The 14,953-nt window shown below is 30.2% G+C and overlaps 2 protein-coding genes across 2 annotated transcripts; one reads left to right on the forward strand and one right to left on the reverse strand.

Moving 5' to 3' along the window:
- Positions 1 to 5,244: 5,244 nt before the first annotated feature.
- LOC107944894 (GTP-binding protein YPTM2) lies at positions 5,245 to 8,079 on the reverse strand. The gene is made up of 8 exons (XM_041108923.1): positions 7,910 to 8,079; positions 7,236 to 7,308; positions 6,979 to 7,026; positions 6,847 to 6,894; positions 6,110 to 6,181; positions 5,840 to 5,995; positions 5,651 to 5,754; positions 5,245 to 5,527 (listed from the first exon to the last, which is right to left on the reverse strand). The coding sequence occupies exons 1-8, from the start codon at positions 7,921 to 7,923 to the stop codon at positions 5,431 to 5,433; spliced, it is 612 nt and encodes a 203-aa protein (XP_040964857.1). The 5' UTR covers positions 7,924 to 8,079; the 3' UTR covers positions 5,245 to 5,430.
- Positions 8,080 to 9,886: 1,807 nt separating this feature from the next.
- LOC107947689 (stellacyanin) lies at positions 9,887 to 10,625 on the forward strand. Its single transcript, XM_016882261.2, has 2 exons — positions 9,887 to 10,063; positions 10,167 to 10,625. Exons 1-2 carry the CDS (start codon positions 9,904 to 9,906, stop codon positions 10,568 to 10,570), a joined length of 564 nt encoding a protein of 187 aa, XP_016737750.1. The 5' UTR covers positions 9,887 to 9,903; the 3' UTR covers positions 10,571 to 10,625.
- Positions 10,626 to 14,953: the final 4,328 nt, after the last annotated feature.

Below are 14,953 nucleotides of genomic sequence, written 5' to 3' on the forward strand. Positions count from 1 at the left end.
AAGCAAAACTTTCTTTCTTCCTCTCTTTCTCTCACGTTAGTGCATGGGAAAATATGGATGAGAATTTCTCATCTTTCTTTCTTTATATACTAATAAAATAATAATAAAATATCTTATTAAAATATTAATAAAATAATATTTATCTAATTAAATAATTATAAAATATCAAAATATCTCTAGCATCATTATTACTTTCTAGATTTCTCTCTCTTCCAATTGACCATTTTGCCCTTCATTATCTTTTAAAATTCCATCCTTGAGTCATCATTTAATTTGGTAAAATTGCAATTTAGTCCCTCATAGTTCTTCATCTATTCAATTTGGTCCTAATTCATCAATTTTCCTTAGTTTCTAGAGCATTCCACTCTTAAATTATTTACACTATTGGTCCTTCAACTTTTTCATATTTACACTTTAACCCCTCAAATTTTGAATATTTATTCTTGTGCAACAAAACTTTTCTCACTTTTACAATTTAGTCCTTTCTTGAATTAATATATCATAATATACTTCTCAATATTGACATAACTCAAAATTTCCATTTTTGTCACTTTATTTCCTTATTTTACTATATCAAGGATAAATCTTACTGTAAAAATTTTCAGAGTATTACATGTTTCTTCCAATTATCATAACTCATTAATCTATTATTTTCTTATATACATACTCTTAATCCTATTTGAAATAAATGTAGTCAATTTATATTTTTTATTTAATCATTTTAGCATTTTTCACCACAATTTTATTAAGATGAAGTTAGGAGAATGCATGGTACTTACCTCTTTAACAACAAAAATTCCAAAAAGAACTTCTTCTCACATTTTCAACACTTGAATCCGCACCAACAATAGCTTGAAATCTTTTCTTCCACTAATCTCTTTCTCTCAACACAAAAACATACATATAAAAGTCATTACTATAAGCTCTAATAATTGTTCTTCATAAAAAATCTCTAATATCAAATATGGAGATAGTAGAAACTCATTTTCTTATCATGGTTGGAGCTTTATATCTCTAGTTATAACTTTCTCTCACTAACCCACTTGAAACTATAGCCTTAAATGAAGAAGAAGATGGTGGAAATTAATTAAAAGGTTGTTTTTTGGTGAGACTTAATGGAACAAAACTTAGTTTTTTTTTTGGGTATTGCTTGGAAGAGAAAGGAAGAAGAAAACCATGAAAGGAGAGGCTCTCCTCCCCTCTCAAGTTGCTGCTAGAAAAAATGGGGAGAAAAAAAATGAGAAAACATATTAGCTTCCTTTTATTTACCACAAAAGTTGAGCTTTTTTTATTAAAATAACCCAAAATTTTAATTAATTATCAAAATGACCTATTTTTTTTAATTAAACACGAAAATGACTAGAAATTTACAGTAAAAGTTAGTGGAGCCAAATGATTTGGCGCCACCAACATGCCACATCAACTTCCATGAAAAGAAAATAATTTTTTGGTGGAGCCATGTAAAATGACGCCACTTGTACAAATACTAGGGAAATATTATAATTTTTGAAAATATGGGGGACTTTAAAAAAATTACCATTTTCTGGTGGAGCCAATTAATTTAGCGCCACCAGCACAGCCACCCTGTTATTTTTTTACTTTGTTTTTTTCTTTTTACTTTTCTTTACTTTTGTCATTTTTTTTTACTTTTTTTAAGTTTTGTCTTTATCTTTATTTATTTATTTTATTTTTTATTATTAATTTTAAAAAACTTGAAATGTACATTTGAAATATTTTATAATATATATTTTTAAATTTTAAATATATATTTTTGAAATTATTTTTTTAAATTTTAAATATTATTTTTAAATATTAAATATATTTTTAATAATATAAAACATTTAAATATTTTAAAGATATCATTTCAAATTTATTATTAGTTTTATAATATTTCAAATGTATATTTTAATTTGTTTTATAATTTTTTTAATTATGATTTTTAAATTGTTTTTAAAGATATTGAAACCTTTTTTAAAAAAAGGTTTGAATATCTTTAAAATTAATTTTAAAATTAATAATTTATAAAAATTATATTTAAAATTTAAAAAATATTTAAAATATTATAAAAAAATAATAAATTTGAAAGGTAATATCTTTAAAAATAATATATTTTAAATAATTTAAAAATTATAATTTAAAATATTATAAAATAAATTGAAAAAATTATAAAACAAATTAAAATATACATTTAAAATATTATAAAACTAATAATAAATTTAAAAGGTCATATCTTTAAAATATTTAAATGTTTTATATTATTAAAAAATATATTTAATATTTAAAAAATACTATTTAAAATTTTAAAAAATAATTTAAAAATAATATTTAAAATTTATAAAAATAATTTCAAAAATATATATTTAAAATTTTAAAAAATATATATTATAAAATATTTCAAATATACATTTTAAATTTTTTAAAATTAATAATAAATAAATAAATAAAGATAAAGACAAAACTTAAAAAAAGTAAAAAAAAAAACAAAGTGAGGTGTGTAATAGGGTGACTGTCAGGCTAGTGGCACCAAATTAATTGGCTCCAATAGAAAATGGTAAATTTTTTTTAAAGTCCCCTATATTTTCAGAATTTGTACTATTTTTCTGGTATTTATACAGTTGGCGCTATTCTATATAGCTCCACCAAAAAATTAATTTTTTTTTCATGGAAGCTGACGTGATATGTTGGTGGCCCCAAATCATTTGGTTCTACCAACTTTTACGATAGAACCCAAAAGTTGAGTCAAAATCATTACATCAAAGTTACTCAAATGTGTGGTACACATTTCATCCCGATGTTAAAATCCAATTCAACGGCTCCAAATTATCCTCAATGATTTAATATCTCAAAATATAATATTTCCAATGTAGATTTCACGTAAAATGACTATAATGCCCTTTAAGTGGTTAAATTGCACTTCAGTCCTTTTTTCTGTCTTATCACCTTTCTTTATTCCATTCAAAGCACTTAATACATAAAAATATTTATAATTTGCACTTATTGTCCATAATCATCAATTATACATTCATAAATTTGCATTTAGGACCTTTTTCAATAAAATGAAAAATTTATGATTTAGTTCCTAAATATTCATTTGTATTCAATTTAGTCCGCAAAATCCTTTTTCTACATACTTATCTATCCAGTTGTATGGAACCTTACTAATGCATTTTAGCTCATTTCTTCATTGTTGGGAAAATTTTCATTTTAAGCCCTCGTACTCTTCAAATTTTATAATTGAGTCCCAAAAGTGACTTCCATCATATTAACACATTCTGAGTCATATTCATGTCCAACAATCATTATTAGCTCTTATTTCCTCAACTTGATCAAATTGCATTGTAATGCTTTAATTTTTTTCAAAATTCACAATTTGACCCTTTATACCAAAATCACATATTCACAATCATTCTCTCGACTTTCCTAACCTAAAAATCAAAGAAATTCTATAAGACTTCTTTTATAAAACATGCTTTCTAGTTCTATTTAAAAATTTTCATTGTATCGAATCTTAGAACAATATCATTTACTATACCGAAAATTTAGGGTGTTTCAACAATCCTTTTCTCTTGACATATAGTGAATGCACTCTTATAATGATTTGATAACGCACTGTTCTCAACACTCAAAGGTGTTGAGTTAACCTTTAAAAATGTATTTTGAAAAATAAATTTTGAGCAAATAAATTTTAACAAATAATAAAATTTTCAACAATATCAAAGTAAAAAATAAAAATAAAAATTGAGACGTCACAACAATCCTTTTCTCCTAACATATAGTGGATGCACTCTTATAATAATTTGATAATGCGCTGAACTCAACACTCAAAAATGTCGAATTAACCTTAAAAATATATTTTGAAAAAAAATTAAGTAAATAAAATTTAACAAATAATAAAAAATTCAAGAATATCAAAGTAAAAAACCAAATTGATATTCATGATTTAAAAGATCAGACATAAAAAATTGAAATTTATATAGGCTAGATTTATGTTGAGAAAAATTCATCGATGATCCATTTTCATCCATCACCTTTTCAAGCTACATTAATCATTCATAAAATTTATTAATAATTCATTATAATCTATTATCTTTGATCTTTTATCAACATTTCATTTTCATCCATCACCTTTATTAATATTTCATTTTCTTGTTATATGAAAATTTTAAAATATATTAGTAATTCGAAAAGGTTGAAAATTGAAAAAACAAATTTAAGGGCATTAAGCTTAATAATTTTTTTAAACTAATATTTTCAAAAAAAAAAAAAGTCACGTAGTGCACACTCTCTCTGTTTATAACGTATTTCTGGAATAAAATTCTTCTTCATGTATAAAAATAAGATATTTGGGAGAAAAAGATAGAAACAAATGAGCTTTTAAGAAATTATTTGAAGAAAATACTTATTTGAAAAAAAATTAGTCGTTAGTTCTCAATTAAATTTTGAAAAAATAAGTTTAATTCAACAATATTAACTTATTAAGTATATCAAATATAAAGTATATGCATATTGCATTTAAAAAAAAGTAAATTACACTAATATTCACTCTAAAATAGGGTCTATCCTATTATGGTCACTCCAAAAAAATTTTCTCGGTTTAATCACACTAAATAAGATAATTGTGCCAATTAGACACTATTGTTAAAATTTTTGTTTTGTTTAAACAGATTCCTAACGTGGCACATTAAATGACTGACACATGAGTTTTTTTTTTGTTGACTTATGACTAAAATTTAGAGACCTTCTTATAATTAGTCCAAAATTTTTTTCCCTTAAACTTTAGTAAAAAATTAACAAAAAGAATGCCATATGTGAGCCACTTAATGGGCTAATATGTCATGTCAGTAGATTGTTAAAAAAATAAAAATTTTAAAAGTAATGCTAATTTGCACAATTATCTTATTTAGAATAACTAAATTAAAAAAAATTGGGGTAATTAAAATAAGAGATACCACCTTATTTTAGAGTAATCATGGGTGTAATTTAAAAAAAAAAACAGAATAAAATTATAAAAAGATGATATATGAATTGTGTTAGATGAGCATTGGATAATTGGTTAAATAAAAAAAATTTAATTAAAAGATGAATGATTATATATTTTAAAAGGGATGGATGAATAAAATTGAATTTAAGTTGTAAAATTGAATTTAGTAAAGATTGTGGATGATAAACACAAATTTGAAAAGTGGTACACTCATATTTATATTTATTAATTAGTCTTAAAAAAGTTTATGTGGATTAAAAACATTTAAAAGAATAAATAAATATGGATGGCGAATATACTCGATTTGTACAGGCCATTAGCAAGAATTTGATTTCAGAACAGCTTACAAACAAACTGAAACTGCGTAGTTTTTCTTTTGTTGAAAGATAGCAGAATTAAGAAAGCTATTCTAACATGCATTCATTCTTCAGGTAATAGGTCAAAATTAACTAGGAAGAGCAGCAACCAGTCTTCTGGTTAACAGGTTGTCCTCGTATCTGCACCATTGGCGGCCTCGCATTGTTTAACGCCGGCTGACTTGCCATCCTAATGTAAAAGGAGAAACAAAAGAAAATGAATCAACAAGGATAGTATTCGGAATTCTGAAGGAATATATGGTTTCCGCAGATGAAAATAATGAATCATGAATTTACAGGCAAAAGAAGGTACCTGTTCTTAATATCACCAGCCATGGCCATAAAAGCTTGCTCAACATTAGTGGCATTTTTTGCACTAGTCTCCATAAATGGAATGCCAAGGTCATCTGCAAAGGCCTATGAACAGAAAATATGGATGCGATTCTTTTACTTTTCAATGGTTGATGAAAATAAGCAACACAGAGAGTTAAACCACTATTACCTTGGCTGTTTCATAAGAAACCACTTTTTTAGCAGTAAGATCACACTTGTTTCCCACCAGAAGCTTGTTCACGTTCCCACTTGCATAGCGATCGATTTCATTCAACCATTGCTTCACATTGTTGAAGCTCGCTTGGTCGGTAACATCATAAACTATCTGCCAGATGTCGAACAAACGTTATGAACTTGTCTATAAAATGTGAAATAATATGTACCAAAAAGAGGACAACAATGAAGAAATAAGGAATGTATGCATGTCGAGAGAACTTACTATAATGCCATGTGCCCCTCGGTAGTAGCTGCTAGTGATTGTTCGAAACCGTTCTTGCCCTGCAGTATCCCACTGCATGTTTCAGTAGCTCGATTAGCAAAGGAAACAAAATAAGATATTACGGTAAGAAACAAAATGAATACACACCAAGGCCAAGCCAAAATCTACCAATGATATTTAAAGAATATATAAGAATAAAGCGTTGTCAAGGCATGCTCCTAGGCTTGCTTGCACCTTGCTCCTTAGCACAAGACAAGCTGACCCTTTCGAGAAAGACCCATTTGATCAGGCGTACGCCTAATGCACCTTAGCACCTTTTTTTGCAAGGTAATAGGCATAAAAAGCCTACTTGATTGAAAGGGATAATATCAAACTCTATACTTGTCAATATTTGAGTATTCAACTAGAAATGGACCACCACAAAGAAATCAATACATAATAAAAAGAATTGCATTTTTTTAGATAAATTAGTCCGCACTTTAGAGTTTATTATATGTCTTACATATATGCATACATACAAAGACACTCATATCAGCATTTTTTGCTCCTTGCACAAGCGATAATACAAGGGTTTAGCGCCTAGAGTGCGCCTTGCATCCTTGACAACACTGATATCACAGGTGAGTTAAAAAAAGACAAAGAAAACAACAAATCAAACAAGAACAACCAACAAGGAAAGATATGGTTTGCATCCCTCGTACAAAAAATAAAGCAAATAAACAAGGAAAGATTCTCACAATTTGAAGTTTTAGAGTTTTCCCATCTTGCTCCACCGTGCGTATTTTCTATACAATAGAAAACAAACAAATAAGTTAAAATTTTCAAATAAGGAGGAGGATTACATTCAGGTACAGGTCAGAAATGCTCACAAAGTCCACGCCAATTGTGCTTATATAACTCTCCAGATATGAATCATCCTGTAATGAAGCGATAAATTAGGTAGTCAGATTGCAGGTATGCTTTCAGAATCGATTGAGCTCACCACTAGAAAGCTTGTAAAAGATGCAGCGGAGAAAAGTAGATTTTATGCTTGACTACAGACTGCTATTGCAAATCTAGCAATAAAGTATAAGCGACGTAAATTAGATGTAAAACAGTACAATTAATTGTTACAGTGGAAGCTTACAGCAAACCTCAGAAGAAGACATGATTTGCCAACTCCAGAGTCTCCAATCAGCAAAAGCTTGAATAAATAGTCACTGCACAAAATAGTTTAAAACCTATTAGCATTTTAACCAAACAACAAATCGAGATGATATCCATAACAAACCTAAAATATATTTATTTTTCGACAAAATCGAAAACTCTGAATGTGGATACACTAGATTGCTCCTACATTCAGACATTACCTTAGGCGCAAAATAGTCCTTACCCCATTTCTATATTCAATGACAAAACCACAGAAACATAATAGGATAGTAATACGACGACAAACAAAAACATTGTACTGAAGACAAACACATGAATACTTAAACTCAAGAGATCGTTTCTCCAAATTCTTGATCAGAGTTCAACCATAAACACACACAATTCAGCTTTGTTTTCTAATTAAAAATGATTAAATTCTAATGAAGCAATAGCGTTAGATCAGAAAGCTATAGAATTGACTATATGTTAAAAACACCCAATTACTTGTATCATAACTGTAATAGAAGGCGCTAGGATAGATCTATACAAAAAGAAGCCATCATGGCAAAGAAGAAAAACATCTGGGATCTTAAGCAAACAAAGAGAGAGAATCAAGTGTGAACAAACTAAAACGAAAATAATATAAATCAAATCACTGATCATGAAGCATACTATTCAGCATTCATGACTGTTGGTTTTGCCCGAAAACGAGCCTGCCCCTTGGTGTAAGGATGGGAACAGTTACTGATGAAAAAGGAAAAAAAAAAGAGAGCTTGTTTTGTTTTTGTTATTATTTAGTGAAAAAAGGTGAGACAGAAAGTGAATAATATCTTTTATTTTGGTTTGGTTTGGAACTAAAGACAATACAATTACAGAGGGAAAAAAAATAATGTTTAACGACATGTCCGAAAAAATTGCATTTTAGAGTGGCATCCTAAAAATTCCCAAGTCAAACCCAGAAAAATCAGCAAATCTTTACTAAGAAAATCATATCTTTTTTTATTTTTTATTTGGAAATTATATAGCTTAACATATAATTATTTATTAATACAAATATGTTGTTTGGAAATTACACAGCTTAACACGTCATTTTTTTTTTACATTTGAATTGTACTTAATACGTATAAAATTTCTATAAATTATTTATGAACAGATAAAGAATATTAAACAGATCAATCCGACCCAACCCTAAAATTAACGTGAATTGTTAAAGTATCTAAGAGTAGCAAGCCAACAACGGATGGAGCCGACTTGTCCAAAATCAAATCACAATGCCATGTTTGATGATTTTGAACAAATAGAATTGGTGAGGAGTAGTTGAAGATAAAGTTTAGTAGTTGTCGCAGTTCTAAAGCCCTTCCTTATTGACTTTGGGGAACCAACATTTGTAGTTTTACAAGAAATATCAACCAACGCAATCGCTTCTATCAATCGGTTGCATGGGGATTTAAGTGTAAGAAAATGTATCGTAACAGCACATTAAAAAAGTGCACTTAATTCAATTTATAAGCTGAAAAATTTATCAATCAAACCCTTGATTAATGTTAGATCAAATTTAATAGAGATTTTTTATTAGTGTAAATAACAAAATAATTAAATGAGAACTTGTAACATGCCATGAGTCTTTGATGCTAACGTGGTAAAATATTAGTTAACAAATAACTTTTAACAGATAAAAAATCTTAGAAAAATATTTTTTAACAGATAACAAATTTTAAAAAAATATTTGTCTAGGTCTATTGTTTTTTAAAATAATTATAAAAAATTGTTAAGAATTATATAAAATTATAAAAAAATACAATTTTAAAAAAATTACCTTAATAAAATTAAAATAGATGTTTAGAATGAACTTGGACAAATACATGTTTAGGATCGTTCACCCAACATTTGATCTATTAGTTAAGTGTGTTTTCCATATTCCTAAGGTTGTGGGATCGATCTACAGGCTGTGTGCGTGCTTGAGTTTAAATTTTTATTATATAAAAGAATATTTAAAAATTATTAACAATTGTTGTTTGAGTTTTAATTCGATTGTCATGAGTATTGTTGTCAATGCAGGAGGACGTAGGTTGAAGTGTACTGAAATACATTATGGATAGTTATAGAGATTATGCCAAAAAAAATATGATAAAAAAACATTTTAAAAAATTAAAATTATTTTAATCATGTTTTAAAAAAATTATATGTATTTATAATTTTTAAAACCCTAGCGATCACCCCTTCCTACCCTTACCAACATCTTAATAACCTTGATAGGATTTTTTGGACGATGACCGAACTTGATCCCCTTGGTGGAATTTGTACCAATTCTCTTTAAATCCAACGTCATGTCATCCTGCATTTCCATTTTGGCTCCATCTTGACTTTCATCTTTTGAAATTAGATCAACAAATTCTCGATTACCAAACTTATCAACGTTAATGGATAATTTGATAAATTAATTTTTTGATTGATTTTTTTTCTCAAGGTTTAATTGAACAAACCCATTTACGACAAAAATAGCGGAAAGAGCCGAAAGGTAGGTCCCTTACCTCTTGACTAGTACTAAGCCATTCGCAGATCTGAAGTTAGGTCATCTAATAATAATCAACCTTGAACTACATCACACACATATATATATATAATGCAAAATACTAATCCTCTTATATCAATTATATCTCTCATCCATGGCTAAGCTGATTCTGCTTTGTCTTCTTGCTATTTTCTGCTTTGCATTAACAAGTCATGCAGCAACATATGTTGTTGGAGACACTTCTGGTTGGGACATAAGCACAGATATTGATTCATGGGCTACTAACAAGACATTCAATGTTGGTGATGTTCTACGTAAGTGTTTTTCTTGCCATCTCTGTGTCCAGACAAGATTTAACTTTTATTTTTTATCAGAGTTTAGTGACAAATTTTGGTTTTGTTTTTGGGCTCTTTCTAGTGTTCCAATACTCATCATCTCACAGTGTAAGCGAAGTTAATAAAGAAAGTTTCGAAACTTGCAATACAACAAATAGTTTGACAACTTTTTCTAATGGGAACACAACTGTAACACTTTCAAATGCTGGAAAGAGGTATTTTGTTTGTGGCAACAAGTTGCATTGTCTTGGAGGGATGAAGCTTCAAGTAAATGTACTAGAAGATGATAAAAAATCCGTAACCGTTGGTGCTCCCGAAGCTCAACCGCAACCTCAAGCTACGATTCCGAAGCCTTCTTCGAAGACCAACAATCCTTCTTCAACTGCTACTCCCAGTTCGGATGGGTTTATCAATGGTGGAATTGGATCTCTCATAATAGCATTCCTTTTTATGGTCTCTACAATGTTTGGTCTATTCCAGATTTGATAAAAATGTTCATAGATGTGCACTGTTACTCCATATTGAGATCAAAGTTGCTTTACATTGTTGAACAACAACAAACAGTTTATTAAATCTAAGGCAAATCTGTTTACTCTAACATCTCTACTTGTGGCACTGCTCTACGGACAAGTAAATTCAACCTAGAACAAATTAAAACACAATTCACAAATTCACTTACTAGATCCAATTAGAGGGAAGTCTAATTGCTTATTTAATTTATATTTCAATCATAAAATGCATCACTTTATTTTGAGAAAGGATTGTATGAAACAGTGACGCCACGTCATCTGTATCTCTTTCCAATAGTTTTATGCCACATCAGTATTCTTATCCTGAATTTCAGGATTTTATCCTGAATTTCAGGATTTTATCCTGAAAAAAATTAAATCCAAATTAAAATACTGAAATTCAGGATAAAATCCTGAAATTCAGGATAAGAATACTGATGTGGCATAAAACTATTGGAAAGGGATACAGATGACGTGGCGTCACTGTTTCATACAATCATTTCTCCTTTATTTTAGTATTGGATAAATATAATTACTTATGTATGCAGTATATAAACATAAAATGACTCTATATTAATAGTTGTGTTAATAATTTATGAGAATTGAATCCAAACAAAATTTCATGTATCAAATTGCACAAAATCAAAGTTCATATATAAAATTGCATATTAAACCAAAATTAATGTATAATTTTGAAATATATCCTTTCATTTTATTCTACAATCTTCAAACAACATGAAACACCTGTTATTATATTTTAAGTTTTGGCGCTTCTAGGTGAAAAAGCAACTAGAATTGCAATTCGGGCCGAACCAATTTACCCCCTCTTTTTATTTTTCGGGCATAACAGGTTAGATCATCAATGCAAATATAGCCCTTATCTTCTTGCCACCATTGCGCCTAGTAACCAAATTCTCGTTACATTCTTGATAATTAAGAGGAAGCCCATTGAAATAATTTTATTTATTAACAAATAACCTTATAACGAAGTGTCTATAATTTATTTTATTAATAGCATGGAAAATTCGAGAGATCGAATTCTAACCAACACATTCAAGTAAGGTTCATTTGGACTAGATTATATTTCCACACAACTACTAATCTTATATTTCGACATACACAACTATGCTATGCGTCAAATAATTATGAATTTAACAATTCTAATTGATAATGCAAATTTTCTAATCAATCAAATATGAATTCTTTTATTCAACAAACCCGAATATTTGTAATTAAAACAAAAGATATGTAAATAACAAATAATAAAGAAAGGAAAAAACAAATTAGATATTACAAACTTGAAGAATCGCAACTTCGAAATCCCTTTTACTACAAAAAGAGTTTAACAACTCGTGGAGAAAAGAAAACACAATAATAAAATAATATTGAATGCGACTAAATCTAATTTTGATCCTAAAATTATGTATTTATAGGGCAAAATTCACATAAAGAAGAAAGATAAAAGTGCCCTTAATGAATTAAAGCAATTCTTTTTAGTATTCAACAAATTTTTGCCTCAAACTTCTAAACCATTTTTAGGCATCTTCCTGACATTTTTAGGCTTCAAGTGTTGAAATAAGTCTGAATAGATTTTTCAATTCCTAAATTGGAGTTTTGTAGCTCATAATATGATCAAAATACCAAAGCAAGGTGAAGCTGAGATCTTAAAATGGAATTAACCCATAAACTTGCCAAAATCAATATCAAAGACTTACCCATGCAAAATCAAATATAAGTCAAAATGCAATAATTAAACATTTAAAATGACACGTTTATGTTTTTGGTCTGTCGTTTGACACGAGTTTTGCTATCTGTCGTTTTGACATGTTTTTTCGATAGAAAAATTTGATTTGTATTTTATTCACTCTCTTTTTCATCGAAGTTTTACAGTGATTTGGTGTTTTCTTTCGAGCGATTTTGGCATGGAGGATGATTTAGCCAATTTGAGACTTTGTGACGAGGAAGAGAAGGCATTCCAAGAGGAAGCGACGGTAGGAGATCAGGATTTTCGGTTGTGTTTAGTGGATCGCTGTCTCACGGATAGTGTTGTCCATTTTCCTTCCCTACGCAATACGATGGCTGATGTATGGAATCCGGTTGGAGGAATATGTATATCTGATCTAGGTGATAAGAGGCACCTTTTCCAGTTTTTCCATGAGATTGATACGCAAAGAGTGTTGTTGGGTACCCCTTGGTTTTTCAATAACCATCTCTTCATTTTGCAAAAAGTCCAGCAGGGAGAACATCCATCAGATGTTTTATTAAACTTCACAGAATTTTGGATCCAAATACATGATTTGCCTCCAGGTCTGATGACTGAACATATGGCCAGACAGTTGGGTAATTTTTTGGGTGAGTTTTTAGAATATGATACTGCTATCCTAGCTTCGGGTTATAAATAGTTTATGCGAATCCGTGAGCGTTTGGATGTTACTGTTCCTTTGAAAAGGAGGAAAAATATTCAGATTGGGAAAGAGAAGACAGTATATGCCCGCTTTCAATATGAGAAGTTGAGCCTGTTCTATTTCATTTGCGGCAAATCGGGGCATGGGGAGAGTTTCTGCCCTCTTCAGCTACGGATTGAGCCTACGAATATTAGTTTTGGATGGGATTTATCTTTACGGGCTGAGTTGTGGCGGTGTGGTAAGGCTGATAGTAGGTGGCTTCGTCAGTCCGATGGTTCGCTATGGAGCAAGCCAGAAAAGGAAGGTAGCAATCAAAGCAACAAATGGCTGAGTGATTTGGGGAATGCTAATAGGAGGGAATCATGGCAACAATATTCTAATCCTAATTTAATTCCTTTGAATCCTAGTCAACAGTTTGTAAATTATGAATCTGACAGCAGGCGCAATTTGGGTAGTAGTGTAATTCAAAGTAACAATTCTGATAGTGGGCCCTTGGATTTAATGCTGGAGGAGGAAAATGAGCTTTTACTTAATATGAAAGGAAAGAAGCGGCAAAGGTTAGTGGAGGATTCAACTATTGTTGGGGATGTAAGACATTCTGATGTAACGGTTAGCTCTGGAGTCCAGAGCAGCCGACTGCAATGAAAACACTTAGTTGGAACGTTCGTGGTTTGGGGAGATCACGAACTGTAAAGAGGCTCAAGAATCAGTTGAGAGCCATTAATCCCCAAATTTTGTTTCTATTAGAAACAAAATTAAGTGCTAAAAAGATGGAATCGGTGAGATTAAAATGTGGTTTTGTGAATGGAATCGATGTTGGAGTGGTGGGATCCAAAGGTGGTTTATCACTAGGGTGGAAGGGGAACTCGTTGATTAGCCTCAAGTCTTTTTCTTCTTTTCATATTGATGTTGAAGTCCAAGATGCTTAATGTGATACTAGTTGGCATTTATTGGGTTTTTATGGGAATGCAGAAGAAAAGAATAGAGGGGATTCTTGGGAATTATTAAGGCGTTTGGGACAAGATCAAAGGCTTCCTTGGGTTGTTCTAGGGGATTTTAATGAGATTGTAAGCTCTTTTGAAAAGAAGGGAGGACGACTATGAGTTGATCGCCAGATGACTGATTTTCGTATGGCTTTGGAAGATTGTGGACTTAATGACCTTGGCTATATTGAACGGTGGTTTACATGGGAGAGAGGTAGATTTTTCTCTACCAACATAAGGGAGAGATTGGATCGGTGTTGCGACTTTGGATTGGATTAATATTTATCCTAATTATCAAGTTGAACACTTAAGTCATTCATTCTCTGATCATTGCCCGATTTTGCTGGATACTATTGGAAACCAGAGAAAATACACGCCTTCAAATGTTTTTCGGTTTGAAGCTTCTTGGTGTTTGGATGATTCTTTAGAGGAAGAAATTCGTCGAAATTGGGAAGAAATGCCTGGAAGTATTCCTGAGAAGCTTAAGGTCTTGGTCAACATATTCAGAAATAGAGCAAACTTAGAGCTAGGAAATCTAAAAGATGTCGTTTGGAGCTGGAGGATAAATTAAATAGTCTATATGATCAAGAGCCAACTGATGATGTCCTTGCTGAAATTACAGATGTACAGGTCGGTCTTAATCTTCAGGCAGATCAGGGAGAATTATTTTGGGAACAACGAGCTCGAGTCAACTGGCTGAAAAATGGTGATAGAAACACCAGTTTTTTTCATAAAATGGCAATTCAAAGGCAGAATCGTGGTCGAATTCATGAATTAGAAAGGGCGAATAGAACAAAGGTTCATTCAACAGAAGAGATGCTAAAACTTGCTTCAGATTTTTTTTGAAGAATTATTTTCAGCCTCTGAAGTGGGATCGGATGAGCGCGTTTTTGGATTGGTGGAAAAACAGATAACTGATGATATGAATGATGTTCTCCTTCAAGAATTTACGGAGGAAGAAATCACTCATGC

The sequence above is a fragment of the Gossypium hirsutum genome, chromosome A03 (genome assembly GCF_007990345.1).
Source record: "Gossypium hirsutum isolate 1008001.06 chromosome A03, Gossypium_hirsutum_v2.1, whole genome shotgun sequence".
In the NCBI taxonomy this organism is placed as follows: domain Eukaryota; kingdom Viridiplantae; phylum Streptophyta; class Magnoliopsida; order Malvales; family Malvaceae; genus Gossypium; species Gossypium hirsutum.